The 27,382-nt window shown below is 44.4% G+C and overlaps 1 protein-coding gene across 5 annotated transcripts in view; it reads right to left on the bottom strand.

Moving 5' to 3' along the window:
• The window catches only part of LOC144769674 (uncharacterized), a 202,481-nt gene that overhangs the window by 24,325 nt on the left and 150,774 nt on the right, over positions 1 to 27,382 (bottom strand). For all 5 annotated transcript variants that reach the window (XM_078653864.1, XM_078653866.1, XM_078653867.1 and 2 more), the window contains 2 exons: positions 13,458 to 13,610; positions 12,371 to 12,428 (listed from right to left, as the gene is read on the bottom strand). In XM_078653864.1, coding sequence (XP_078509990.1) covers positions 12,373 to 12,428; positions 13,458 to 13,610 — 209 coding nt within the window. In that variant the 3' untranslated portion in view covers positions 12,371 to 12,372. The remainder of the gene's footprint in view (positions 1 to 12,370; positions 12,429 to 13,457; positions 13,611 to 27,382) is intronic.

Below are 27,382 nucleotides of genomic sequence, written 5' to 3'. Positions count from 1 at the left end.
CCTACGGAGTCCATTCTCCCACGTTGTCAGTGTATCAGCCATTATCGACATATAGAGTGGCACAATTTTGGGTGATATTAATATACATTTTGATGACTTGTTTTCCACCTCTACATTGGATCTTATTGAAGGTCTGGAAACGTTTCAATTTAAGCAAAGAGTGTATAGCCCCACCCATAATCAAGGTCATCTGCTTGACCCCATATTCTCTAATCTACCGGACCTTGTGGTGGATGATCCCATCCCGGTTCCCTGGTCAGATCATTTCCTATTACCAATTACTTGGACCCCACAGGACTCCCTGTTGCCTTTTGCCACAACTAAAAAATGTGGTCGCATCTGGTCTAAATTACCTTTGGAAATCTGGGCAACTGAGTTAAAAAACACGACTCTTACACCTCATCCTAACACTATCATTGCTAATGACAATTTTAATAGTTGGCTGGAATCTTCAATGGACATAGTCCTCCCCAGGAAAGAATCCCACCATCGAGTAGGAATCAATAAAAAAGCCTGGTATTCCCATAAACTCAGGCAACTTAAACAAACATAATGGGGAGAGGAGTTGGCCTAACGGCTAAGGCGCTCAACCTCGGACCTGGGGATCTGGGTTTGAGTCTCGGTAACGACGCCAAAAACCTCCTGTGATTCTGGGCAAATCACTTAATCTCCCCGTGCCTAAAATGAAAGTGTGTCCTCATGTAACGTAACTGGTGCTATGTAAAGCGCTCTGATACCTGATTCGGTTCGGGTCTAGTTCGCGCTATATAAAACTCTGCAAAAAAAAAACAAAAAAAAACCATGTAAACAATGTGAAAGGAAATGGAGAAAAGATTTGGCGGTTATCAGCAAAGCCAAATACAGAGAGGTAATACAACTCTATAAAAAGGAAATGAAGACCGCTCAAGGGAGTTTTTATCATGATAAAATTGTTTCAGCGGCCAACTCCCCCCGGGAAATATTTTAAATCGCTAAATCCCTCATCACACCTCCCAGTCCCCCCATTGCTTCCGATAGCGGTGTGATGAAATAGCTGAATTCTTTTCTGCCAAATTCCAAAACATCTTTAGGACTTTTTTTTACAAACTAATTCCACAACTGATCTTGTAACTCCGAAACAGCAAGCCAGGTTGGAAGAGTTTCCTCTTCTGACTTTACCTACCCTGCTGGAGCTTCTGATGCAATTAAAATTGGGCTCCCCCGTAGACCCCGCCCCTCCGGCTATTTTAAATCAGGTCTCTGAAAAAGTATCTCCGGTTATTCAGGGTGTGATAAACACTTCTCTCCTAAGATGACTGGTGCCTACCCTCTGGAAACAGGCTAGGGCCAAAGCACTTTTGAAAAAGACAAATCTTGACCCTGAGGATTGGGCTAATTATCGGCCCATCTCTCTGTTGCCAGGAATCAGCAAAGTAGTTGAAAAACATGTTAACCCCGTACTGTCAGCATTTTTGGAAAATAACAATTGCCTTCATTCCACGCAGTCAGGCTTCAGATGCCAACAGGGCATGGAGATTGCTCTCATTGCCGTGATAGAGGAGTCTAGGCAAATTTTGGATGATGGAGGCTGCGCTGTTCTTATTTTGTTGGATCTCAGCGCAGCCTTCGACACTGTTAATCACCAACTAATGGTCCAAAGACTCAGGGAGGTGGGTGTGGCTGGAATCCCCCTGAACTGGCTTCAGTCTTTCCTTGAAAATAGACTTTTTCCAGTCTACAAAGATGATGCTGGTTCATAGCAGATTCCTTTGAGGTGTGGAGTCCCCCAGGGATCTTCCTTAAGTCCTACTATGTTTAACATCTACATGAGTTCTCAAGCAGAAATGGTGCGTCCATGGGGGATACAGATCATCACTAACGCTGACGACCCCCAACTGTCAGCCAGCAGGACAAATCTGACCCTGGCCTAACCTTATGTCTCGGAAGATTTCTGAGTGGATGGACAAGTCATTTTTAAAATTGAATGGAGCAAAGACAGAACTCATGCTCCTAGGTCATTCTCCCCCCGCTAATATAGACTTTCTGTGGCCCAGCTGCCTAGGCCCCCACCTGGTCCGAAAAAACAGATAAAGAGTTTGGGAGTCTGGCTTGACTGCAATTTGGACTTTAAAGAACAAGCTTGCAAAGTCGCAGCCAATTGCTATGGACTCCTTAGGATAATAAGGAAGATTCTCCCTCTCCTTCCTTTTGTCGCTAGACGATTATTAGCTCAGGCACTGATACTCTCTCGGCTGGATTATGTGAATGCAGACTATCTGGGAGCGCCACAGGGCACCACTAAGAGACTGTAAATTGTTCAGAACTGTGCAACCCGCCTATTAATGAACATTCCCAAGCGTAGTTCAGCCAAACCAGCCCTTACTATTTTGCACTGGCTTCCCATCCAGGAGAGAATTAGATTCACGGCAATGTGCATTGTCCATAAATCTATTTCGGAGAGAGCTTCCCCTGTGATACACTCTATGGTGCAACTTAACCGCCCCAATAGGTCTTTGAGATCCAACAATAAACGTGTTCTCACAGTTCCCATGATCAAGCATTCACGAACTGGAGGTCGGTGGTTTTCATACAATGCAGCCAAGTTTTGGAACCTGCTACCCGATCATATACGTCTGGAATCCAATCATCTTAATTTCAGAAAACAGCTTAAAACTTTTTTTTTTCCGTGATCTGCTCTTAGTTTATTAGGTGCCACATTAAGCGCTGGGATGCCCTTGGGTAGCCATGCGCTATATAAATGTGTATTCATTAATTCATCCATTCATTATGCGACCGCGTGATGACCAACTCTAAAACGGCTGAAAGTAACCCTATCGTGTTCGGAGTCAAACATTGTGGAATCATATCTCCCACTCCGGTAACTGGTGTGGGAGGTATGATTTCATCCCTCAGAAATTAGCTTTGTGAGGTCCCTGGTGTTCCCGGTACCAGCCTTCTAGTCCCGGGCAGTCCAAAAGGGCACATACACCTCTTACTTTAGATATAGGTTTCCTATGTCTAAGGGTCACTGCACTTAAAACCTAAAAGTCACCCCTATTGCTGGCCTTATCAATCCTGAAGGCAGGGTGCTTGGTTCAAAGTAAGAGGGTGCCCCTACATGAGCAGGACACCCCTACAGCCTACAGAGTCCATTCTCCCGGATTGTCAGTGTAACCCTATCGTGTTTGGTGTTAAACATTGTGGAATCATACCACCACACCGGGAACCGGTGTGGGAGGTATGATTCCACCCCTCAGAAACGAGCTTTGTGAGGTCCCTGGTGTTCCCAGTACCAGCCTTCTAGTCCTGGCAGCCCAAAAGGGTTGCTGCCGACCAGAGACACATTTCTGCCCCCCTGCTGCTAAGCCAAGCTCGGGCAGGGGAAGGCAGAACAATAGGCATCCTGTCACGGGAGAGGTGTGACTGCCTCCCAGACAGGATTTAGTGTATTAGGCCTGGGTGGGTGCACTTGCCAGTGACTGAAATTCTGCATGAGCGGCACATTTGGTGTCCCTGTGCATAGTCCATTTCAAACCAGTCCCAGGGGGCGTTGGCTCCTGCTCTGGCGCGAAACTGGACAAAGGACATGGGAGTAACCTCGCACCGGCCCAGACCCTCCCCTGGGAGGGTGCCCTGAATCTATCCAATACTCTCCTGTGGGTACAAAAGGGCTTACCTGGCGGTAGGACCCTAGATTTGAAGTGGACAAGATTCTGAAACAGAAACCACTGAACTTCGACTGTCTGAACATTCTTGACTTCGCTAGACTTCGTTTGGGCCCGATTCGTTTCCCTCTCAGTCTGAAGTATTGTTTGTGCCCATGCACCATACAGGCTCTGTGCAGGACCTGTGGAGCATCAAGGACAACTGAAGTTATCTCTCTTGGAGTGAAGGAGTCACTCCCCTGCAACCGCAGGCACCACATCACATTTTACTTGTCTGCTGCTCCTGAGCTCCTATGGACTCTGAAGGCTCCAGCAACACAGGAGGTGGGTTTACAAATCCCTCAAGGTCAGAGCTGCCCTCTCACCAACAATTACTCGTGGGGGCTGCAATACCCGTACCTCGGTGCATCGCGTACTTTTGCAAGTGCATATGCTTGTTGGCATTTCCAAAACAAGTGCACTGGGCTCTGAGTAGCCCCAACCTTTGGCACTATTTCCTCCATAGAACTCTGGCCTCCTCACACCAAGTGCTCCTTGGGTTGCTGCTTTGTGAAACTGCTCGAGGTCCCCTTGTGACTCCTGTACCTCCGGCCTGTGGATTCTTTTGAGGGTCAACACTGCTTTTCTTGGGATCCCCTGATTTCTCTAGGCTTGCCGTGACTCCACTGTGTTTGGTGAGTCCCCTGGACCTGGCTGGTCCGAACCGTAACATTTATTAATCTTCTTCGTGGGTTACCGCTGCCAAGGCTTGTTGGTGCTCCAGACGGACATCGACCCCTCAGCACTCGACATCCTTTGTGGGACAGCTCAGATCAAGCTCCTAGTTGTCCTCGACATCTCCTAGTCCCTGTGGCGTCAGAGTCAAGCACCCCCTCTTCACACCTGAAGCACCCAACATCGGTGGGAATTCGTCTACCGAGCCCCTGGTCAGTCCTGAGTGACCCAAACTCTGTCCCCTCCACTTTCAGGTACTCTTCATAAAGAACCCCCCTTTGGATTCCAACTGACACTTTCCTTCTTCCCTGCAGTGTTTCTTCTTGGAAGCCCTCCATTGAGTTTGACTGCGGTTTCCGATACCACTTCGACCCTATGCACCCCTACTCCCTGGGATAGGTAACTGTGGTACTACGGTATCCACGGGTGGGGAGGCTCTCCAACCTCCTAAGTTCCACTGGGTTTCTTCAAAGTCCACCTTGAAGGGTCCTTAAACTTTAAAACTGCAACCGCGACTCTCCCATAGAAATGTACGGAACACGCGGTCGTGTTCCCACACTGCACCCATCCTCCATGGGGTCCCTATTTACTCGCCTTGGGTGGTTCCTTGGGGTCTCAGCGATTATACATCCTCTAGACACTGTCTTGACTTGAGTCGTCGTTCTTATACCACTATTTTAGTATATGGTTTGGTCTCCCCTTGGAACTCACTGTGTATTAGTGCTATTTACGATTGTTTCTGTGCTACAGTATTGTGTGCTTTGTGTTTATCTGCTTGTAGCAGATACTGTTAAGTATTTAGAGTGTGTTATAATAATAAATACATATTTTTATAACTACTGTGTGGTTCTCCTTTCATTTAACCAATACAGGAAGGTTGCATTCTGGTGAAACAAGCTGCTTAACATTCCTTCAAGACTAAGCCTGAATCCTGCTCTCCACAGCTACCACTTGGATAGCTTTCTAAGGTTATCTTTGACCTCTTAAATCACCATAAGAGTTGTTTGGACTGGTACAAGGTGCCCACTTTAATTAGTGGGCATTATATACCAGGCCAACTTCTCACACATGGACTATTATAGACAGGGATCATGTAGAGGGAAGATGACTAGATACAGCAGAGTTTAAGGGCAGTGTCAGTATCGGGCCCACAATGCTATACAATTCTTGTATATGTCACCAGGTACCCCATCAGGCACTGGTGCCTTATTTAAAGGCAACTGGGAAATAGCAACTCTGACCTCCGAGAGGCTAAAGGTTAAGTTATGTTGTGTCCGGGGGTCTCCTTCAAGACTATAAATGGCCCTAAAATGGTCCAGGCCTGAGATGGAATAGGACATGCCTGCCTGGTAAGATGGTCTTAATAAAAAAGGGGCGAGTTGATGACATCCCAGAAGGATGCGCTATTGCCCTGCTGAGTTGGGCTTTGCTGTCTTTACAGGCTTTCTTAAAGGCAGCCCTGGCCTTACTAACTTATTCCTGACAGCGGGGCTTAGCATGCAAGAGATTCCAGAGGTCCTTATGGGATCTGGAGCATTGTCTGTCGAACCATCAAACCACACATGTGGCCAACGGAGAGACGATTCTGAAGAGTGTCGACTTAATAAACCTACTAATATTAGTAAATGATGCCAGGATCGTCTGTAGTGGCTGTGCAACTGGCAGACAGGTTTAAAAATCAGTATGAAACACGGCAATCAATTTTGAACAAAGACCGGTGGAACAATGCTGGCCCACTTTATCCTTCGTCCCTGATCAGCCAGTGTGGTGGGTGCCTGGTAAGCAGGTGTAGGGCTCACAATTTTATTATCCCAATAAAATGAGGCCATTAACAGGTTATGGTCATTCAGATGCTTTTGAAAAACCTCAAAATCTAAGAGTATGACCGGCAGACAACCAGAGACAAATATATAATCAATCACACTACAATGCCCTCCCCCCTTAAAGGTAGGCTTGTGTGCCTCCACGGGATCATGTTTGCTCTTCATTAAGTTTACCAAATTAAACTCAGGAGTAAGGCTATTTGCCACTTCCCCATGACGTGTGTGTTTAAAACGTGCCTGGGTTGCAAATGTCTCCTCAAAATCAGATACCTTGTAGTTAAAACAGGAGCGACACGGTTGCAGGTTAAAATCTCCCACCAACATAGTTAAGGTAAAAGGGGATCTGACAGAAAAAAAAATCATCCATAAAACCTTTAAGACTAGCCATTGCTTCCATGTCATCATGTGTCTATGAGTCATTGAAGACCGCCCTTAGTTATACTGCAAAGAAAGATATCATCCGCATGCAACAGGAGGCTAAGGCTAGGTGGTCCCAGGCTTGGAGGATAACAGTTGGATAAATCAAGAACTTTGGTTAAGTTTGCTAGGAAAAGATTAAAAAGAAATGGTGCAAGTACGCACTCCCGATTGAGGCTGTGATGAGTCATTATTTTTCTCAAGACTCAAGTTCCATTTCTAATTTTAATCAGGTGTTTGTGGAAAGCTATTGAATTCCTCTCAGAAGAGGTTTATGAATATCCCATTTTATAAGCTTTGGCCATAGTTTTCCATGGTCGACACAGCTGAAAGCCATATTAAAGTTGACAAAACATAGATGGACAGGCTGCTTTGATTAGGCCTTCTTTTCCCCTTTTGGTTTTGGGGACTTCCTTCTGTGCGGCAGATAAATTTGGGCCAATCCCTTATAGGAAACCTAGATTACTAGAATAATTTGGCTTTCCAGCTGTTGTTATGCTGTGTTGTTGTAGGTCGTCTTTTTTCCAGCATGTATTCATAATTTGCTCGATGATTCCTCGTTTGTATTTGTAGCGTTGGCTATTGGCATGTGGATCTTAGTGATAGAAACTGTAGTTGTGTCTGGACAGGTCTTGTAGCCATTAGCCACAATTTTGTTCTCAGGCTCCTTTATGGATCAGATAGCATTTGATATTGGCTGGGCTCTTTGTTTCTATTATAATTCAGAATTACAAAAAAAGTTCTACATCTGTGCTTTGCTGACTGGAGATATATTTTGAAATATTTGTACAGTTAATGTACAGGCATTTACATTTTGTTGTTTAATAGAAAAAACATCTTACACCCTTTGCTTTCATACTCCCTGCATGTCAGCAAGACTCTCAGAGAGATCACATAGTTCATTTTACCAAACCTTCTCAATTTGCAGTGAGAGAAAGAAAAGTAAACACCAGTCTCAATGTTAAAAGAAAAAAAGCAGCAATTTGTCTGAAGACGTTGCCTGACATTTGACCTCAGGATTTGTATGCACAGCAAATGTGACAAGATAAAAACAAACTTTAAAGACATCGTTATTGCTCATTCACCTTTTGAACTCCAGCATAATTATTTTTGAGATGCTACAGAACCCCCCACACACCTACTTCCGGCACCTATGGGTCCCTGACACTTCAGCAAGGTCCATCCGCTTCATCGCGGCGCAAATTCCGTTGCCGGGGCCGTCCGACGCATGTAAGAGGCTATAGGGCAGCTGCCTTTCTATCTGTCACTGTTTCTCATCTGCTTCGTTTCTGCTTTGCTACTTCTCATGCTATGGAGTATCATGCCAAGACGCACAGCATGAAAGGTGAGTTAATAAATTAGGACTATGATTAACCTTCAAATGCATTACTAAAATCTTACCCTGCTTACAGGCTACCGCCCCGTGCAGTCCTCCACTAAGAAATAAAATGATAACAAACCAATTTTATTATAATTGTATTTTTCTTCTTACCTGCGGCTGCCAGCTGCACGTCATAGGGCGGGCCATGCACTCTGCAACGGCAGTGGGGAGGAAGGGTGATGAGCACTACTAAGTGTGCCTGACTGTTTGGCCGGTCGTCTTAGGCTGGCCAAACCGTCATGCGCACTTAGCATTTCTCCACCCCGCTGTGTTGTACAGCCAGGTGGAGAAAAGCCACAGGCTCCCAGTCCCTGTCTGAGCACCGAACCAAGACACTCAGACCAATCCCAGCACTGCTCTCATGCTGGGAAAAGTATCGGAATAATATTCCCAGCATAAGAGCAGCGTCAGGAATTGCCATCTGGGAGCCTGCGCAGTGCATTCAGCCCAGGACCTGACCAGCATCAGGATTGAGACAGGAGCAAGTTCTATATATTTTTTTAATTTTGTCTGTACCCGAACCCCCAACCCGCCTCACTGCTTGGGACCCTGTGTAGACGTCACTGGTTGGCCTTAGCATAGCGCCGAAAAAGATCTGCACTCTTTTCCACAGATTAATACATTATACACTAATATAACGGGTCTGGAGAGTCCCCTCCCCATTGTGACCTTTCTGTATATATGAACTTTTTACAACTCTATTACCAAAAGAACATTGATTTACCAAAGTCACATAGAGAACCTGAGTGTCAGGTACTCTGAAGACTGGTGCGTATGACTTATGTATTCATGGTTATTGTACAGAAGCAGCTAATTTATATCAGAGGAGGAAGTGGTATGTATGAGGTGGTGAATGAGACACATTGATTCAAAATGATTGTTTCACATAAATAGCATGTCAAACAAATCGAGAAACAAAATATGGAAGGCAAGAATATCGTTTTCTATGTACATAATATTGTTTTGATAAATATTGCTGTATATAATATTGTTTACTTAAATATATGTGCATTTAATATCTTTTAAACAAATGTAATATGTATTAGTTATGGTATTAATTTTAGGTATTAATATTAGAAATATAATTGTTCCACATTTGTAAGTATTGTTTGTAATTTGTAATGTGTAATTAAAATGCTTTCCCATCTAGTTGCATTTTTAATTGAGATTAATTGTTTAAATTGATTGAGTATTTGTTATTGTAATTCCTTGTTTGTGGTTTGTTGGGGTTGTAGGGAAATAGGGTGGAAAGTTATTCAAATTATACTTATTTTGGAAATATTTTTTTATGTAAATTAAAAATTCACTTGATAATGATTTTTTTAAATTAATTATCATATTTAAATAAGGTTACATATATGTTTTATGTACATGATAGTTCATTTTTACCTAGAAGTTATTGGTATTATATTTAATTTCATGTATTTAAAAAAAATATTTAATTATTGTCTTTATATTCTTAAATAACATGTATATATCATTACTTCTTAAAAATATATCTTTTTAATTACTTCATTATTTTCTAGTTTTATATTTTTACCAAATCACTCAAATTGCTATATACATGAAAATGTCAACATACTTATCTTTTTTAACAATATTCTCTTCCACTATATTTTGGTAGGTTGCGTACAAATTATGTAAACTCAATATTTCTGTAGACAATGTTTTTGACAATATATTGTTGTAAATCGATATTGTTGTTGTTATTCTGCCATACAACCATAAGTACTTACATAGTTTGCTAGTAAGCTTGTGCTATTGCTCATGGTTTTATATGCAGTTTCCTTCAGAGGGTGTGCAACACGATTACTGAAGTTAAGTTCCGTCTTGTTTTGAAATGCAACATTGATGACTCCTTCGTATTGTTGTGTGTCGATTTAGATACTGTATATAGATTTCCTGATTTATGCCCTTATATAGGTACAATTCACATTTCCCTTATTTAGGTATGGAAATCCAACCCTTATTTAGGCATTATCCATGCTAACCAAATACAGGCATGGCCATCTACATCCGTTTATCTACGTCACAACGAGTCCTTGGAAAACCAGACTCTTAAGCATTTAGGACTTCCCCATTCTTGGATATTGAATTCTCCAAGAACTCATTTATAATGCATGAACATCTATTCCTTAGGTGTTCATTCATGACGTTCTTCTGCCTGACTTTTACATCAATACTGGCCTTCCTAAACACCTTCAAGGTATAAATATACCTTCACTTACCATGGCAAACCACTGTTTGGCTGCCTACTTGCACGATGCGGCTTGCCGCGGCAAGTTCGGAAGGAAGTCAAGACCCCAACTGACGCACTGACCAGATGCTGTCATCCTCCTCGCCGAGAATCCAGCTCCAGTGTTTCTGACTCCCCTTGAGGGGTGTTAGAGATCAAGACCCGGAAATAGATTCCAACCTCACTCATTCTAAAGGTATGGAGCTGACTAGAACCTAGAGAAACTTTTGGCAACTCTTGGCTAAACTAGACTATAGCTAAACAGCACCTACTTCTTCCCTCATGCTACACTTAGGTTAGGTACACTGGGATAGGATTATTTTAGATGAGTTTTTTATCCTGTGTTATTTATGTATGTATTTTTATGAATATATGTCATAGTTACAAGCCATGCTATTGCAGTATTATTTTATCCTACTGCTAACACTGTACGTATTTTACTTCGCGTTCTGTCTTACGATTGTAGCAGTTCATATCTCTTGCATGAGAAATAAGACTGTTCAATAAACCCTTTTATTGAAACGCCTGTCTCCCTAATTTCTGTGCAAACTCTGTAAGAATGAAGCATGCACGATTGACTGAGTGAAACTGTTATCTATTGTTTCCACGATTCTTAGCCTGTTCCGATTCTAACGGGAAACACAGTTGTCATGTTTATGCGGTTGTCAGAAACGAATCCCTTCTTGTTCATTCGAGAAGTTTCTAGTGACCACTGAGTTAGCTGGCACACACAAGTAATTAAGTTTAATGTACTCGATAGAGACATACTGACCTCAGTCCTATGTTAAAACTATAGTGTATATTATTCCAATGCGCAGAGCCTATCAGGGATATAGGAACTACACTACAGTATAACCTTACAATTGAATGTGCTAATCTGTTTCATGGCTTTACGCCTTTGGCAGATCCTGACTGCTTCATGGTGGAGACACTAAGAATTATTACCAATGGGTATCCGCCGAGTGAAACTGCTTGCAAGCAGTCTGTCATATACCTGCAAGGGGAAGCCCAATATCTGTGGTTAGGAGTGGATTGTGTGCAGCTGAACCGCAGAGCTCGCTGTTCTAAGGGTTCAGGCGCACATTTCACCAACGGAATCGTGTGGATCCACTTGTGTGGTGCAGACACCAATATTTATTTGCAAACATGAACTTCACATGCATCCAAGAGTGCTCAAGAGGAGCTCGTAAAATTATAACGTAAATTCAGAAATGCTAGCTCAGGTTTTCCAAGCTGCACCTCTCCTCCCCCCTGGGTTCTTTTGTGTGACTAAACCCTCCATGAAAATTACTTTTCATCATTCCCGAAATGAAGGGTTGAGAAAATCTCCGAAGAGCAAGCATCCTTTCTGCACCCAATGATGTCCATCTCATAAATCTACACCCAAAAAATATCTTGATGCTGTACAACGTCCCACTGAAGGGAGGGGATGAAGAATAGCAGGGGGTGTGGGATGATAAGAACAGAACTCTCCAAAAACAGCACAGCATAACAAAAATCCCTACCTCTCCATTGGTTCCTCTGGTAGACGGAGAGACACACCAGTCCTGATTGTCCCTCATGCTTATAAATTACTGTGGTCTTGATTGAGACCAAATAAAAAAACAACTAGAACAACGTGTCTTGCAAAGAGCAACAGATTATTCCAAGGTGGTATATTGATACAGAGTGGCTCTGAAGGGGTCATGTACCAGAGAATCCACGTCTCTGGTTTTTATGCTCTATACATGAGAACTTCATCCAGTGCAAAATTTTAAAATGTTGATTCTGGTGCTGGAAATGACATTATTCGCATAACTATTTCAGTGCTACCAGGACCAGCGTGCAGAGGAAAACCTGGATGAGTTCATCAGCTTTGGGAGCGAGGGATGGTTTATACGTACACCAGAATGAACTCAAAACCTTTAGTGACTGGTCATTTGTAATCAATGAAGATACTTATCTTCACAAGAGCTTTGTGTCTAAGTGTGACACAAGTTACACAATTCCTCGACTCCCCCACCACCATGTCTTGCTGAATATAACTTTGCAGTAGGTCATGGCTAAAAAGCGCGCAGAAGTGGGTACAGGTGCTTTTGTATAGCACATTTCCTTAATGGGAGGTCAGACAGACTTTTTAATCCCATAGGCAGATCAGTGAAATGTAAACACTCACATTTATGTTTGTATAGTCTCCATAGAACTCTTGATCCGAAGTCTGTCATTTCTTTTTCCTGCAGGGACAAGGAGAATGAAGACAAGAGATGGGAATATAAAGTGAGAAGGGAAAGGATTACAAGGAGAGAGATATAATATGGGATCAAACAGAGAGATGCCACTGCACTCCAATTCTTCTCTGATTAGTAGCATAGGGAGTCAGCCATCAAATTCACGGCACCCTAAATCCTCGCTCTGATCCACTGATCACAGCCTTGCTCAATACTCTCACAGCTCTGCATCACCCTGGGTAGTCCCTCAGTTTCATAGGACCTTGACTTACCCCCTCAAGGACAGAATCCTGGGGATTCCCTTAGGTTCAGAGCCCCCTAAAAGCCCTAAAGCCTCCTGTCTAATTCGTATCTAAATTCTACAGCACGCTGAGTCCATTGCTGCCAAGGGTCTCAGTTCCGTCAGTGACTCATTTTTCAAATCCAGGTTTTTCTTTACATTCTGGAGCTTTTGGTCTTGGTTTTATAATGGAGTAAATAAGACTCAAGTCCTTGATTGCAAAGAAAAAATATGATTAGAGCAATATGTCACACATGCCCCTGGGAAATCTGCCAAGGCTCTGGTTCTTCAGACACATCTGCAGCAAACTGAATCCTCCATCATATCCACATGACACTTAGTTATCCCTCAGATTCACAGCACACCTGGTTATCCCTCAGATCCACAGCACACCTGGTTATCCCTCAGATCCACAGCACACCTGGTTATCCCTCAGATCCACAGCGCAAATAATTATCCCGCAGATCTACTGCAAACTCAATACTCTCACCACCCTGCTTCTCATCAGGGACATTGATATCAGCCATGGTTTTTTATGCGAAAAAATGCATTCTGGATGTTTTGGTCTTAGTTTATCACTGGATTTACTAAGAATATGACACCTGACAGCAATTGCATGTAGGTTAAAAGCCCATGGCAGGTAACATTGTCTCATGACTCAGTGTGATGTGGTCCCCATATGCCAGGGAGGGTGAGGTTATCCCTATTCCCCCAGTCAGTCATTGCTCATCCCCCATCACCCCCTCCTCACTTACTTCGACATGCCACAACTACGAGGATGATGCACAGCAGCACTATTCCAGGGGCGCATACACAGAGGAGGATGTAGGTTGTGTGCAGAACTTGTGGATCCACAGGCGTTATGAGCCTTTCGATAAGGTGGTTGGGACGTCGAATGGGTCTTGTAGCTTCATATAGGAGACACAGAAGGGATAGTCAAGGTTCCAGAAGTGATGGAAACAATAACACAATCAATAGTAACTCATCAGGGTAAGGATTACTAAATGATTCAAACTAACATCTTGTTTCCAGTCCCAGACTTTCATTTACTGCAGTGGATTCTGGGATGTGGTCTGGTTCAAGGAAGTCTCTTGGTGTAGAACAACTGAAAACTGTGATTCAGGAAAGACAGAGGGCCTTATTACGAGTTTGGTGGTCTTCCAATGGGACCACCACTACAGCGGTCCCAGGAAGGCCGTCAAGCCTGTGGTGAGCCTACCTGCCGGATTCTGACTTTAATTCAGGGGGCGGGTTGTGTGGCGGTGGTCTCAAGGGAGCTGAAGTGTTAGGCTCATAGGAGAGCCCAAACAGCAAACCACCACTGTGAGAGTGCCTGCAGCATATTCCTGCATGGTGTGGCATGCACCAAGCCATGCATGCCACACTATGTAGGAACGAGGGTGCAATTCCAGGGGGGCACAATATCTGCCCTCTGCAAGCACCCTAAGGGCTAGAATCGGCTGGCACTCTGTTAGGGCCCCCTTACCTGCATGTCTGCCACCTTTTTCATGGCGGGTCCTCACCATAAAGAGGGTGGTGGATATGCAGGTTTTAATATGCTTGGCGGTGCTGGCATTGTCACTGCCAGCATATCCAGGCCATTTGGAGACTGCCGCCGCAGCGGGATCCTTGATCCTAGCGGAGGCGGTGGTCTCGTGGCAGTCCCACCACTGCACTCATAATACGGCTGTCGGACCACCAGGGTGGTGACGGTGGGACCGCGAGTATGGCATTCCCAGGACTGCTGTATTCGTAATAAGGCCCAGAGTCTAAGCCTTCACTCTGGCAAATGTATTAAATAATTTCAACGCAATTTGAGAAGATCTATTTTCTGCTCCACTCCTGGTTTTCATCCATCAATCCTTTCTTTCTTTTTAATACTGCACGAATTTGACTCAAGGGCATTAGAGTTTTACAGGAAAACCAAGTCATGTTACACATTTATTTCAGGTGCATTGAGAGCAATTAATTTGCACAGCCAGCATCTCAGGATGTTGGGCCAAGGACAGGATTAGAACCTGGTTTCTCTTCCAGCAGTCTGGTCACTGTAGATAACCTCAGTTCCTGACAGCTGATTCAAATCACATTGTCAGGAGTCTCCTGCTTCAGGAAGGCTTAAATGACATGTGCCCAATGCAGGTCCAAGAGGGCTGGATTCATGCTGTGCCACGTTTTCCCAGTATCCACTGACCATGTAAACTCCATTTATTTGTATTTTACATAAATCCTTCAAATGAGGATATTCAGAAAATCTGGCAAGGATCCTGCACTTCTAGACCTGGGGTTGAGATCACTTAGCTTAAATGCTTTTAGCATCACTCCCTGCCAACCAGTCACGAGAAGACTGTGTGTGCTATGAAAGCTACTTAAGCCTTCTTGAGGACTTCTGAACTAAATCGTTTAAGTAAATGCTTAGCGAATCTGGTTTCTGCTAGATATAGCAGTCAGTTAAGATTTTACTCTAAATTCAGAGATTGCTTGATATCCTGTATTCAAACACCTTCCTCCTTACATCCATATTACCTTCTAGCCATGCAGTATTTTGATTTTTGTTTATTTCGATTCCCGTTTTCCTCACCTGCCAATGCAGCTCCTCTACCTTGTTCCTGATAAGTGACAGTATTATCTACGGATAAGCTTCCCTATTGAGAGTCTTAGCCCAGTCTTCTTTGTCACAGTCCTCACAAAGGGAGCTCTGTCTTGTCTAATAGAGTTTACCTACCCTAACAGAAAATTTACAACAAATACAAGAAAGGCTACTTCAACCCTGTGAATAATTTAAGCCACAACCCTGAAACAGAGCCTAAAAGGTGGAAGCAGCCAACAACACCTCCTTATATATCAACCGCCCAGAAGCCCTATTGACACCCAAAATTGGAAGAGGAAGGATGGGAATTAAGGACTGTGACGAGAATACTTTGAATAATGAAGATCATCGGAAAGTAACCAGTTCATTAACTACTCGCCTGTCTTCCTCATCCCAGTTCTTAGAAGGTAAGTAAATACTTATGCTACTGTTAGGAACCACTGATACTGCACAATTAATTTCAGCAGACCAAATTTCACGCAGCACCAAGTGCTAAATTTCATGAAAGAAAAAAACGAATTTTTAATTAACAGAATTTAACACATAAAAAGCAAAATTGCTGGAAATCCTCCTCACACCTGCAACTGGTAATGCAACATGAAGTTATGAGCTGCTCACACCCCCCTCCTTCAGCGCCTTGAGACCCTCATGGGTGAGAATCGCGCACTAAAACATCGGATTGATTGATTGACAGGGTGTCCAAGTAGCTGCATGACAAATGTCTCTCAAGGAAACCCTTTTAACAGGTGCTTTCCTGTTGCAAATATTATAGTGGCTGTATCTTCGTAAACCAACAAACCATAGAATCAATTTGCCCTGATTTGTTCCTTGGTTATTGGTTACAAACACAGTTTTGGTAACAAACACTTTAGGAGAAGCAAGTTAAGCAGCCATCAACCTCTTCTAAGAGTTGGACTGTATGATTGATCTACTCTGATTGCCATCTGAAGTTCATGGCATTGTAAACCTAGTTTTTTACGTCTCGCCTGAGACTCTTCGAGACATTTAGTAAGTGACTTTTAAAAGTGCCACCAGAGGCTTTTGCTGGCCTACAGCTTGCGTTCACGAGCATCTGCACAACTGACATCTGTGTTTTTATTGTAGTAATCAGGCTCCTCTGCTTGCACTACCCCCCTCCCTTTTCCCCCTCCCTCCTGGTCAGCTTCATTTGTGTCTTCTAGCTGGGAATCATGCTCCTCTGCTCGCACTCCCCCTCCCTTCTCCCCCTCCTCTTCGTCAGTTTCATTTGTGTCTTCTATCACTGTGAATGCTCTTGCTTATACCAGGCACACACACTATCAGTCATCAGTGCACGCTTCCACCAGGCACACACACCACCAGCCGTCAGTGTGTGGTTCTGAAAATCTGGATTCGTGTAATCATTCTGAACTCGAGAATTAAAACTTCGTCGAAACATGACGAATCTGGTATCAAAAGACCGAGAATGACAAGTACATCATGTACATATATTTTCAGCATATTCGAGTGACGATTTCACCTCGAAATCGTCATTTGCGTTCTGAACCCTTGGCTCCCATTTATGTGTTGCCCTTTACATAGGCCTTAATCCAGTTGAATTCAATTCCACAAGGACACATACTCCTTAATCGACTTTTCCATGACCTGTGCAAGTTGGAACCATTGCCCCAGGCCGAACTCGTTAGGTCAGTTCCCCTCCCAGTGGCCGAGCAAGATAGCATCAAGGCTCAACAAGCCATAAAACCATTACAGCGCGCACACCTGCCGTATCTTGCTCACATCTGTCTCTACTCTTTTGCTTCACTTACTTTATGATGGGGAGGTGCCTGTTTTTATTGGGGGTCCACCGATATCTGATGAAATGTTGGGCCTTGCCAGGTGATTTGTTATGGGCAGCACGACGTGAAATATGTACATGCCATCATGACTCTGCTTTTCTTTTGTAAACCAATAACTGTAAATGACATACTACAAATTCGAAGAATGTTTGCCTGAAGCTGAATATTCTGTATAAAGAGAGAAGCCTGACTTTGTAAATTCGAGCAGTCTCCTGAGAATATACTTCCCCGTGTTGTACTTCTAGGACACTTGTTACCTTGGTTGCAGCCAATAAACTAATCTTTGACTTCACCTAGAAGACTCTGAGTTTCTGTGGTCTGAATCAGGAAAAGGACTCGAGGTCTTTGGGTGTGTATTCCCTGACACCGCTGGGTTACCGGTTAAGTACCGGTTCTGAAAAACCCAGTACCTCAGTTTGGCGCCCAACGTTTGGGGCGATTCCAGTGGTACCGGTCCAGCCAGAGGTTCGTGAGGAGCTTCGTGTGAAAATTCTGGAGGAAGGCCTGCCACTTCATCGACCCCTGCATGTCGACGTGGTCCGAAAGTCTTTGCTGCGAGGTTCCCCGCTTCCCGACGGCTACAAGGACTGCTGCCCTGGCTATCGCCCTGATTTGGACCCTTGAAGTTTGGTAGAGCGAAACACTAAGATGAGTCTTCTGGTGACGTCATCGATATCTCAGTTAAGTATAAGTGGAGCGTCTCCCAGTCCTTAGTTGATCTTAGTTTTGGTATCCTTGGGATAAAAAGTTTTGTGTTGGTACTTGCAAGCACCAAAACCGAAGGACTCGTGTATTCACGAGAAATATCGTAATCGATAAACCTTTGAAGTTTGGAACTAGACTAGAGAGCGAAGATGCCTGGTCTTAGACTTGGAAATTTGTTTTGTCTTGGCAGTAATAATAGGGACTCCCGATTGGAGGACTCATGTCCGGTTCCTCCGGTTGGAACTCCAACCTACGAGCTATATGTGAAACATGGGGTAGGCCCCATCACCTATAACGAAGTATGGATTAAATACACCAGGAAAGATGGTGTTCTAAAATGGCCCCAATATGGTAGTTTTGATTCCGAAATCTTAGACAACCTTGAAGTTAAACTCTTTAAAAAGAAAGCCCGGCCGGCGATGTTTGACTCTTTTCGCTTATGGCGTAAGGAGGCCAGACAAAAAGAAATTAAATTAGAGAAGAAAAATAAGAGAGAAGGGAAAATTTCAGTAATGAAAGCTGCTATGCAGTTTAAAGACAATGAAGAAGAACAGATGAGTGAGCAGTTGCACAGGCAACGTAAAATGGCGATAGATAAATGCTATCCAGTTTTGCCGCGTCCCAAGAAGGATGCAGCAAAAGACCTTAAGGAAGACCCGTTATTGGGCCATTTGTTAAGTTCACCACCCCCCTATGCACAAACAGCCACGGCGCCTCCGCAACCCTTAGTTGCGCCGCCCATGGTTGTTATGCCTGCTCCTCTACAGCACCCACCAGCTGCTCTTCAGCTGGCTTCCGCTCCTCCGGTGCAGCCTCCTCAAGGCACACCGACTACATCTACTTCGCTTATGCCTTCTACGACTTTGCCTAGTGCACCTTCGATTTCTCATAATGCTATTGCCTCTACTTCAGCCTTATCTCACCCTGTTTTTCCACCCGTTCTCCCTTCAGTTTCTCCTTCCGTTCGACAGAGAATGGCCAGCACTGTAACTAATATTTTCTCACCTCTTTTCGGGTCGCCTACTACGACCCCTAACACAGAACGAAGACAGTTGCGAAGTCAACTGCCTGACTACCAAGAGAGAGATGTATTGAATGGTTTAGCTCATAAATGGATTATGGATACTGTAAAATATGACGTTGAATCTGTCATGAAAGTTTTCCTTCAGTGGGAAGCACCGACACAGAGATATGTTTTCGAACAAATGTGTGTTTTCCTCTGTGAGGATTTGGAAGACAATGATTTAGAATGCAACCCGCAGGAGTTGTGTCGTGTACGGTTCAAGTTTGGGGAAGGAATGATCGTAGGTCCCGATGTCCAAAAAGCGGTTGAGATATTGTTGTCTTATCGGAGTAAAGGGAACACTTCTGGTTCGCAATCTGAGCGCGATACACCTAGGAAAAAGGCGCGACAGTATCCCATGAGAGAAGTTCCCCCTCAATGGAGAGAGGGTGACGCAACGGCTAATCCACCTATTCTGCCACACTTTCAGCGTGTGTGGGTACATGTCCCATGGAAGCGAGCTGAAGTTTTAGCACTCAAACAGACATTACCCGATCCGCGTAAAAACCCTGCAGGATATTACAAAGAGTTGTCGCAGACTGCTGGGTCATGTGTAATGAATTTAGCCGATATCGATATGTTATTTGGGAACGTTGTTCCACAGCCTTTATGGGAAAAGATTCGTCACACGGATCATGATCAGGAATTAGGTGACTCATGGGCTAACATTACTGCGACAGATGCCCTACAAGTAGGCGGCGCTAAGCCTGAACCTTTGATAGCAGAACTGCCTGGTAAAATAATTGATTATATGAAAAAGATAATGCCAGAAATACGCGTGAATAGGGATAAACTATATGCATGTAAACAGAAGAAAGATGAAACGGTGTCTGATTTCTTCACCAGATTTGTAGAAACCTTTGTCGACCACAGTGGTCAAGATATGAGCACAGAAGGTGGTCAGAGACTGTTCGTCGATAAATTCGTGCACAATTTGCTTCCTGAGTTGTGCAAAAAGTTAAAGGACTCGGAAAGTTCTTGGGCAGTCTCGTCTTCGGCACAGATATTAGCTACAGCACAGTATTACGAAAATCGAGACAAAGACGAGGAAGATAAAGTAGAAAAGAAAACGAAAGAGTTGAAAACGAAGGTCTTGTTACAGCAAGCATATCCACCACGTGGTGGTGGCAGTCAAAATAATAACGGTCAGAATAATTACCAGAGTAATTTGCGGCAGGCTCAACAATATCCGAGGAACTCGCAAAGGATCGAGTATTGTCAACCACGTGTTTCTGTAGGTCCCAACCAATGTTCGTATTGCAAGGAGGAAGGTCATTTTAAATATAGTTGCCCTATCCTACTACAGCGCGCGAATGGCGTTTCTGGTGTAAGAGGTCGAGGTGCTCAGCAAGCGCCTAGAGGAAGAGGACACGGGAATGCCCCCCGGAACGAATGTCCCCTTCCACCTCAAAATTCCATGAACAAGTTTGATCAGCAGAATAACACATCTGGTAGGACAGCTCAGTACTATACAAATGATTACTATACAGAAAGTGAGAATTGGGAGAGTAATGATTGCTAGGACAGCCATAGACAAAGAGAGGGAGTTGTTTCAGTTCCAGTAGATCAGAGCGGACCATACATTGAGGTGATTACATCAGGTGTGTCAGAACCTTTTCTGTTGGATACTGGTGCTACGAAGAGTTCCATTAAGCACTTAAAACTCCCTGGCGCACCTTTGTCTGGCGAAACGAATGTATCAGTAGGTTTTTCTGGCGCCCCGGTTAGAAATCCAATTTCTGACCCTTTGACTCTTTCTGTTGGTCCACGTGAATTAGAAGCACCCCTTATTCTGACAACAGGTTGTGGTGAAAATTTGTTGGGATTGGATCTGTTAAAAAGATTGTATGCGACTTTGTACTGTTCTCCCTCGGGAGTACAACTCACTTTAGGTAAGAAAGTGGTTTCTGCCATGTATTTGTCGAGAGACAAACTTCCAACAGAGTTGTCGTTTCTTCCGGACATTCTTTGGGCTACTGGTCCTAACGATGTCGGTCTTTTAGAAATTCCACCATATGTTGTAACATTGAAAACCAATGTTCAAATGCCACGAATTCCCCAATATAGAATTTCTAGTGAAGGCGAGAAAGCTTTGCTAGCGATCGTTCACGAGTTAATTGAAAAAGATGTGATTGAAGAGACAAGAGGCAACGTTTGCAATAGTCCTGTTCTGCCTGTTTTAAAACGAACTGACCCATCTCAGCCACCGGTGTACAGATTTGTGATCGATCTCAGAGAGGTGAATAAGATCGTGGTGCCACAATTTCCAGTTGTCCCAGACATTACTACATTATTGACTATGATTCCAGCTTCTGCCACTTGGTTTTCGGTGATTGACCTGAAGAATGCTTTCTTCAGCATCCCGATCGCCGAGGAGAGCAGGGATATTTTTTCTTCAGTTTAGGAGGTCGAAGCTTCCGTTTTAAACGCGCTCCTCAGGGCTACTGTGAAAGTCCGTCAATATACAGTCAAGCTCTAAAAACACAGCTTGACACGATTGTTTTACCTAAAGGTGCTACTCTTGTACAATATGTGGATGATTTGCTCATTGCTGCAGATACTAAGAAAATGTGTAAAAAGGCCACGTTGACATTATTGCGTCATCTGTGTGATCTGCATCACAAGGTGTCACTTTCCAAACTACAATATTGCCGACAAGAAGTGACCTACTTAGGTCACCTCTTATCGAAGGAGGGAAGGAAACTGACCCCAGAAAGAATTCAGGCAATAGCGAAATTGAGTGTGCCAAGAACTCAGAGAGAAGTGAGTGCTTTCTTGGGCATTACGTCTTACTGTAGACAGTGGATTCCAAATTTTTCGTTATTGGCCAAACCCTTGGTGGCATTAACGTGCAAAGGTACACCCAATCCCATTCCTTGGTCTGAAGAGTGTCAGAAAAGTTTCCTTGAATTACGCACAGCATTATGTTCGGCTCCTGTGTTAGGCACCCCCAACTACAGTAAGCCTTTCACATTGTATGTCCACGAGAAGGAGGGCTGTGCATTGTCTGTGTTGACTCAGTTATTTGGAGGTAGGCAGCGCCCATGCGCGTATTTTTCGTCGACTTTGGACCCGGTAGCTAGAGCATTGCCAAGTTGTCTAAGAGCCACAGCGGCAGCAGCTGTTTCTATTCGACAGTCTGCTGGCCTGGTCATGAATAATACACTAGTCGTGATGGTCCCACATGCAGTAGACACATTGTTAAATAGAACCAAGACACAGCACTTAACCAGTGCTCGATTGTCAGGGTACGAACTGACTTTGCTAGCAAGTCATGTGCACATTCAAAAGTGCAACACCCTTAACCCAGCCACGTTATTACCATTCATAGAAGAATCAGATGCTTCAGAACAGCATGATTGGCTTTATAGAACAGAAGAAGAGACGAAAGGAAGAGTAGACCTCTTCGACACTCCTCTTGCTGAATGTGATGGTACATTGTGGGTGGATGGTTCATGTTTCAAGCTTCCGAATGGCGATACGACTGCAGCATATGCTGTCACGACTTTGCACACGATTGTTGAAGCTACACGCATCCCACATAATTCAGCTCAGGCAGCGGAGCTAATTGCACTCACGAGAGCATGTGTGTTGTCGAAAGGAATGAAAGTGACTGTCTACACCGACAGCCAGTACGTGTTTGGGGTGGCTCACAGTTTTGGACGATTGTGGAGAGAACGTGGGTTCCTGCCTTCGCATGGAGCTAAAATTAAGCATGGTCAGTTGGTAAATGAGCTTCTAGAATCACTGACTTTGCCTTTACAAGTGGCGATTGTAAAATGTAGTGCTCACAAGAAGGTGACTGATGACGTTGGTCATGGAAACGCATTTGCTGATGAAACTGCGAAAGAAACCGCAAAGAATGTGATGAGCCGAATGTATGTTGCAGGCCCTGAAAGATGGACTGGTGATGTTGGAATATGTGAGGACACGATAGAAAGTGTGAAGTCCATCCAAGCTGAGGCCACAGAGAAAGAGTTGAGCACGTGGAGAGAGAGTACAGGTAGAATGGATTCAAACGGTTGTTGGATTGAATTGACAGAGCATCAGAGATGGTTGTTACCCGATGCATATGTGCTTGCAGTGGTTACTATGGCTCATGGAATGGCTCATATCAGCGTGAAAGGGATTTGCGAGTTGTTGGCCCCAGTGTGGAAGAATTCAGGGATTCCCAAGTGTGCAGAGAATGTTGTCAAGAATTGCATGGTGTGTCTGCAACACAATCCTGGTAGGGGAACCCCAACTCCAGCTGGTCATTTTGCACCTCCTACGTATCCGTTAATGGTTTTGCAGCTAGATTTCATCCACATGGAAAGGTGCAACAACTTAAAATACGTGCTCGTTGTTGTTTGTGCTTTCTCAAGATGGATAGAAGCCTATCCCCTAAAGGACAATACTGCCTTGTCCACAGCGAAAGCTCTTGTGAAAGAGTACTTCCCTAGATTCGGAATGCCTAGAATGGTCTGGTCTGATAATGGGAGTGAATTTGTGGGTCGCGTGATGAAGAAAGTGTGTGAAGGGCTAGGCATTAGGCAGAAGTTTCACGCTGCAAATCACCCCCAATCAGCTGGATTAGTAGAATGTTACAATGGCACTTTAAAACTTAAATTGGCCAAAATCCAAGCGAGCACAGGTCTTAAATGGCCTGACGCTCTACCCTTAGCACTCCTATCCACCAGAATGACTGTGCATTCGCGAGTGAAACTCAGCCCCTATGAGATTGTCTTTGGCCGGCCAGCCAACATATGGGGAGTGCCTAGGCCCACGAAGTTCAGCGAGCTAGAACACCCTGTTTTGCTTGACTATCTGTATGAATTGACGGCTAAATTGCGTGTTTTGCATCAACAGGTACATGACACCCTGCCTCCGGTCTCTGAGACTCCGGGACACAGCATTGACCCTGGAACCTGGGTGCTGGTGCGGAACTTCCAAAGGACTAAAAACGACCAGCCCAGGTGGATGGGACCATACCTCGTCCTTCTCTCTACCAGATCGGCAGTTCGAGTGGAAGGGAAGAAGGCCTGGATCTACGGGGTCCACTGTAAAAGGGAACCCTTACCTCTGCCCTATGACCAGAGTAAAGAACCTGATGCCGTGCCAAATACCGTCCCTTTTAATGATTCACATGTAAAAGGAACTGACTCTGAACAAGAAAACGAAGACATTTTGCACAAGGCTGTGCCACCATCCAAGCGAGTGAACATTACAGAGCCTGACCTTTTGTTCCCAGATCAGACAATACCTGGGAAGCAACGGTATAATTTGAGACCGAGAAAAACGAACTAATAAAGTAATTCCTTTTGCAATTTGAGACTAAGATCCATGGACAAATAAAAAAAGATACTTCTTTTTTCCCCAAGTACTATTTTTGAAAGTGCAGATCTCTCATCTAGGTAACTTGCTTATTTTTTTTTTTCGAACCGCCATCCGGGTTCCGCTGCTAGGGCCGCGGTTGCCTAAAAAGTCTTTTGGGTGCAGATAACGACGTTAGGTCGGTAGTTCTGGTTGGTCTAAGGGAGTTGCCCTGGACTGACAGAAGCATCCTTTAGCAGAATCAACCTACCACCGCGGGCAGCACTCTAGAGAGGATGGAGTTTCCTGATGTGGAGAAACCTGCCAAACGAGCGAACTGTAAAAACATGTTATGCAATGCGATGACAAAGAAAAGTTTTTTCATAATGTGCACTTGTATGTTATTCAGTATGATGATATTTTGATAGGTTACGCTTTATTCTCCTTTCGTGTAACATTTGCACCCACTGCATCACCCATACCTCCTACTACTGTTTCCTCTCATTCTTTCCACCCCCTTCCTGGCCATGAATACAATAGAAGATTAGAGTTCATTAATAACTCCTTCATTCAGCTATTGCACCAGCACCAGAGAGTGATGAACACAACTGACTGTTGGGTTTGTGGCCTTATGCCTCACACTACAGATAAAGGTATCCCTTATCTAGTTTTGCCTTTCAGTCGTAATGGCTCTGTATGGGCGTACAGAACGATGTTCATATATGCACGTGAAATCCAACCCCTACGTTCTGTAAAAGACAACCTCAAGACTAGCGCCCTAGTAAAAGGCATAGTTGACATGATTAAGGAAGTAATTTCTTATGAAGATACTCCTGATGATGAGATACTTGCATATGTAAATTGGAACGTGACCGGATATGAAGCCACTCTCAGTGAGAGACAGCAAGCTAAAGGATCATCCCCAATATGGATCGTACCCCATCAGGGTCACCTGTGTCTGCAAGGTATTGGCAGAAATCCCAGAGCTCAGTTAGGGAAGAGTGTCTGTACAGAAACATATGTCTTTGGATCTCAGACTTCCCCAGCGTTTTTAGCAGCTAAGGGTACTTATTTTATCTGTCATGATAGAGCCTACACATGGTTGCCCCCTGACTTTTCGGGCTCATGTTTTGTTTCATTCCTGTTACCTCCCACCTACACAGCAGCGGCGGATTACCACAGGACAAGGGTAGTTAGAGGTTTCTTGAGTAAAGAGGACACTGCAGGTCAAGAATTTGGGGACTTCGCAAAGGGTTTTCTGCCGTTCTGGGGATCCATGGCTAACAGCAGAAACATAAGGCAATTGACAAGGGTAGTTGAGTCCACCGTGATAGAAACTACTGGTGCCCTTAGTAACCTGACTGCTGAGCTCCAGTCGGATCGGCTTATGACCCTTCAGAACAGGGTCGCTTTAGATGTCATCCTTGCAGACCGAGGTGGAGTATGCAGATTGATCCAATCTAGTTGCTGCATCTTCATCCCTGATAACGCTCCAACAGTGTACCAGGCCATCTCCAAACTACATAAGATTTCCGAATCTATTCGTGTGGATAAAGGAGATTGGTCATTGATGGGATGGTTCTGGGAACTGATATCCGCCTGGGGATGGAAAATTCTAATGGTCATTGGGATGGTCTTAGCCATTATTTTCCTGTTCTGTCTATGCATACAGTGTGCTCCTGCAATATGTGGCCTCTGTGTTACATCATGTGTAAGGAAGCCTGTGTCAAGAGATGAACTAAGTACTAGAATGATGTTACAGCAACTTCTCAATGACTTTAGGAATATAAATCTGGACTCAGATTAACATGAGAATAGATTAATTGCCTATGTAAGGGCAAAAGGAGGGATTGTGGTTCTGAAAATCTGGATTCGTGTAATCATTCTGAACTCGAGAATTAAAACTTCGTCGAAACATGACGAATCTGGTATCAAAAGACCGAGAATGACGAGTACATCATGTACATATATTTTCAGCATATTCGAGTGACGATTTCACCTCGAAATCGTCATTTGCGTTCTGAACCCTTGGCTCCCATTTATGTGTTGCCCTTTACATAGGCCTTAATCCAGTTGAATTCAATTCCACAAGGACACATACTCCTTAATCGACTTTTCCATGACCTGTGCAAGTTGGAACCATTGCCCCAGGCCGAATTCGTTAGGTCAGTTGCCCTCCCAGTGGCCGAGCAAGATAGCATCAAGACTCAACAAGCCATAAAACCATTACAGCGCGCACACCTGCCGTATCTTGCTCACATCTGTCTCTACTCTTTTGCTTCACTTACTTTATGATGGGGAGGTGCCTGTTTTTATTGGGGGTCCACCGATATCTGATGAAATGTTGGGCCTTGCCAGGTGATTTGTTATGGGCAGCACGACGTGAAATATGTACATGCCATCATGACTCTGCTTTTCTTTTGTAAACCAATAACTGTAAATGACATACTACAAATTCGAAGAATGTTTGCCTGAAGCTGAATATTCTGTATAAAGAGAGAAGCCTGACTTTGTAAATTCGAGCAGTCTCCTGAGAATATACTTCCCCGTGTTGCACTTCTAGGACACTTGTTACCTTGGTTGCAGCCAATAAACTAATCTTTGACTTCACCTAGAAGACTCTGAGTTTCTGTGGTCTGAATCAGGAAAAGGACTCGAGGTCTTTGGGTGTGTATTCCCTGACACCGCTGGGTTACCGGTTAAGTACCGGTTCTGAAAAACCCAGTACCTCAAGTGCACGCGTCCACCAGGCACACACACCACCAGCCGTCAGTGCACGCTTCCACCAGGCACACACCACCAGCCGTCAGTGCACGCTTCCACCAGGCACACACACCACGAGCCGTCAGTGCACGCTTCCACCGGGCACACACACCACCAGCCGTCAGTGCACACTTTCACCGGGCACACACACCACCAGCCGTCAGTGCAAACTTTCACCATGCACACACACTACCAGCTGTCACACACCACCAGCGGTCAGTGCACGCTTCCACCAGGCACACACACCACCAGCCGTCAGTCCTCGCTTCCCCCAGGCACACACACCACCAGCCGTCAGTGGACACTTTCACCAGGCACACACACTACCAGCTGTCACACACCACCAGCCGTTGGTGCATGCTTCCACCAGGCACACACCACCAGCCGTCGGTGCACGCTTTCACCGGGCACACACACCTCCAGCCGTCAGTGCACGCTTCCACCAGGCACACA

This window comes from Lissotriton helveticus, chromosome 7 (genome assembly GCF_964261635.1).
Source record: "Lissotriton helveticus chromosome 7, aLisHel1.1, whole genome shotgun sequence".
Lineage (NCBI taxonomy): Eukaryota > Metazoa > Chordata > Amphibia > Caudata > Salamandridae > Lissotriton > Lissotriton helveticus.
The sequence above is the reverse complement of the archived record's forward strand: the minus strand, read 5'-3'. Positions and strand labels throughout refer to the sequence as shown.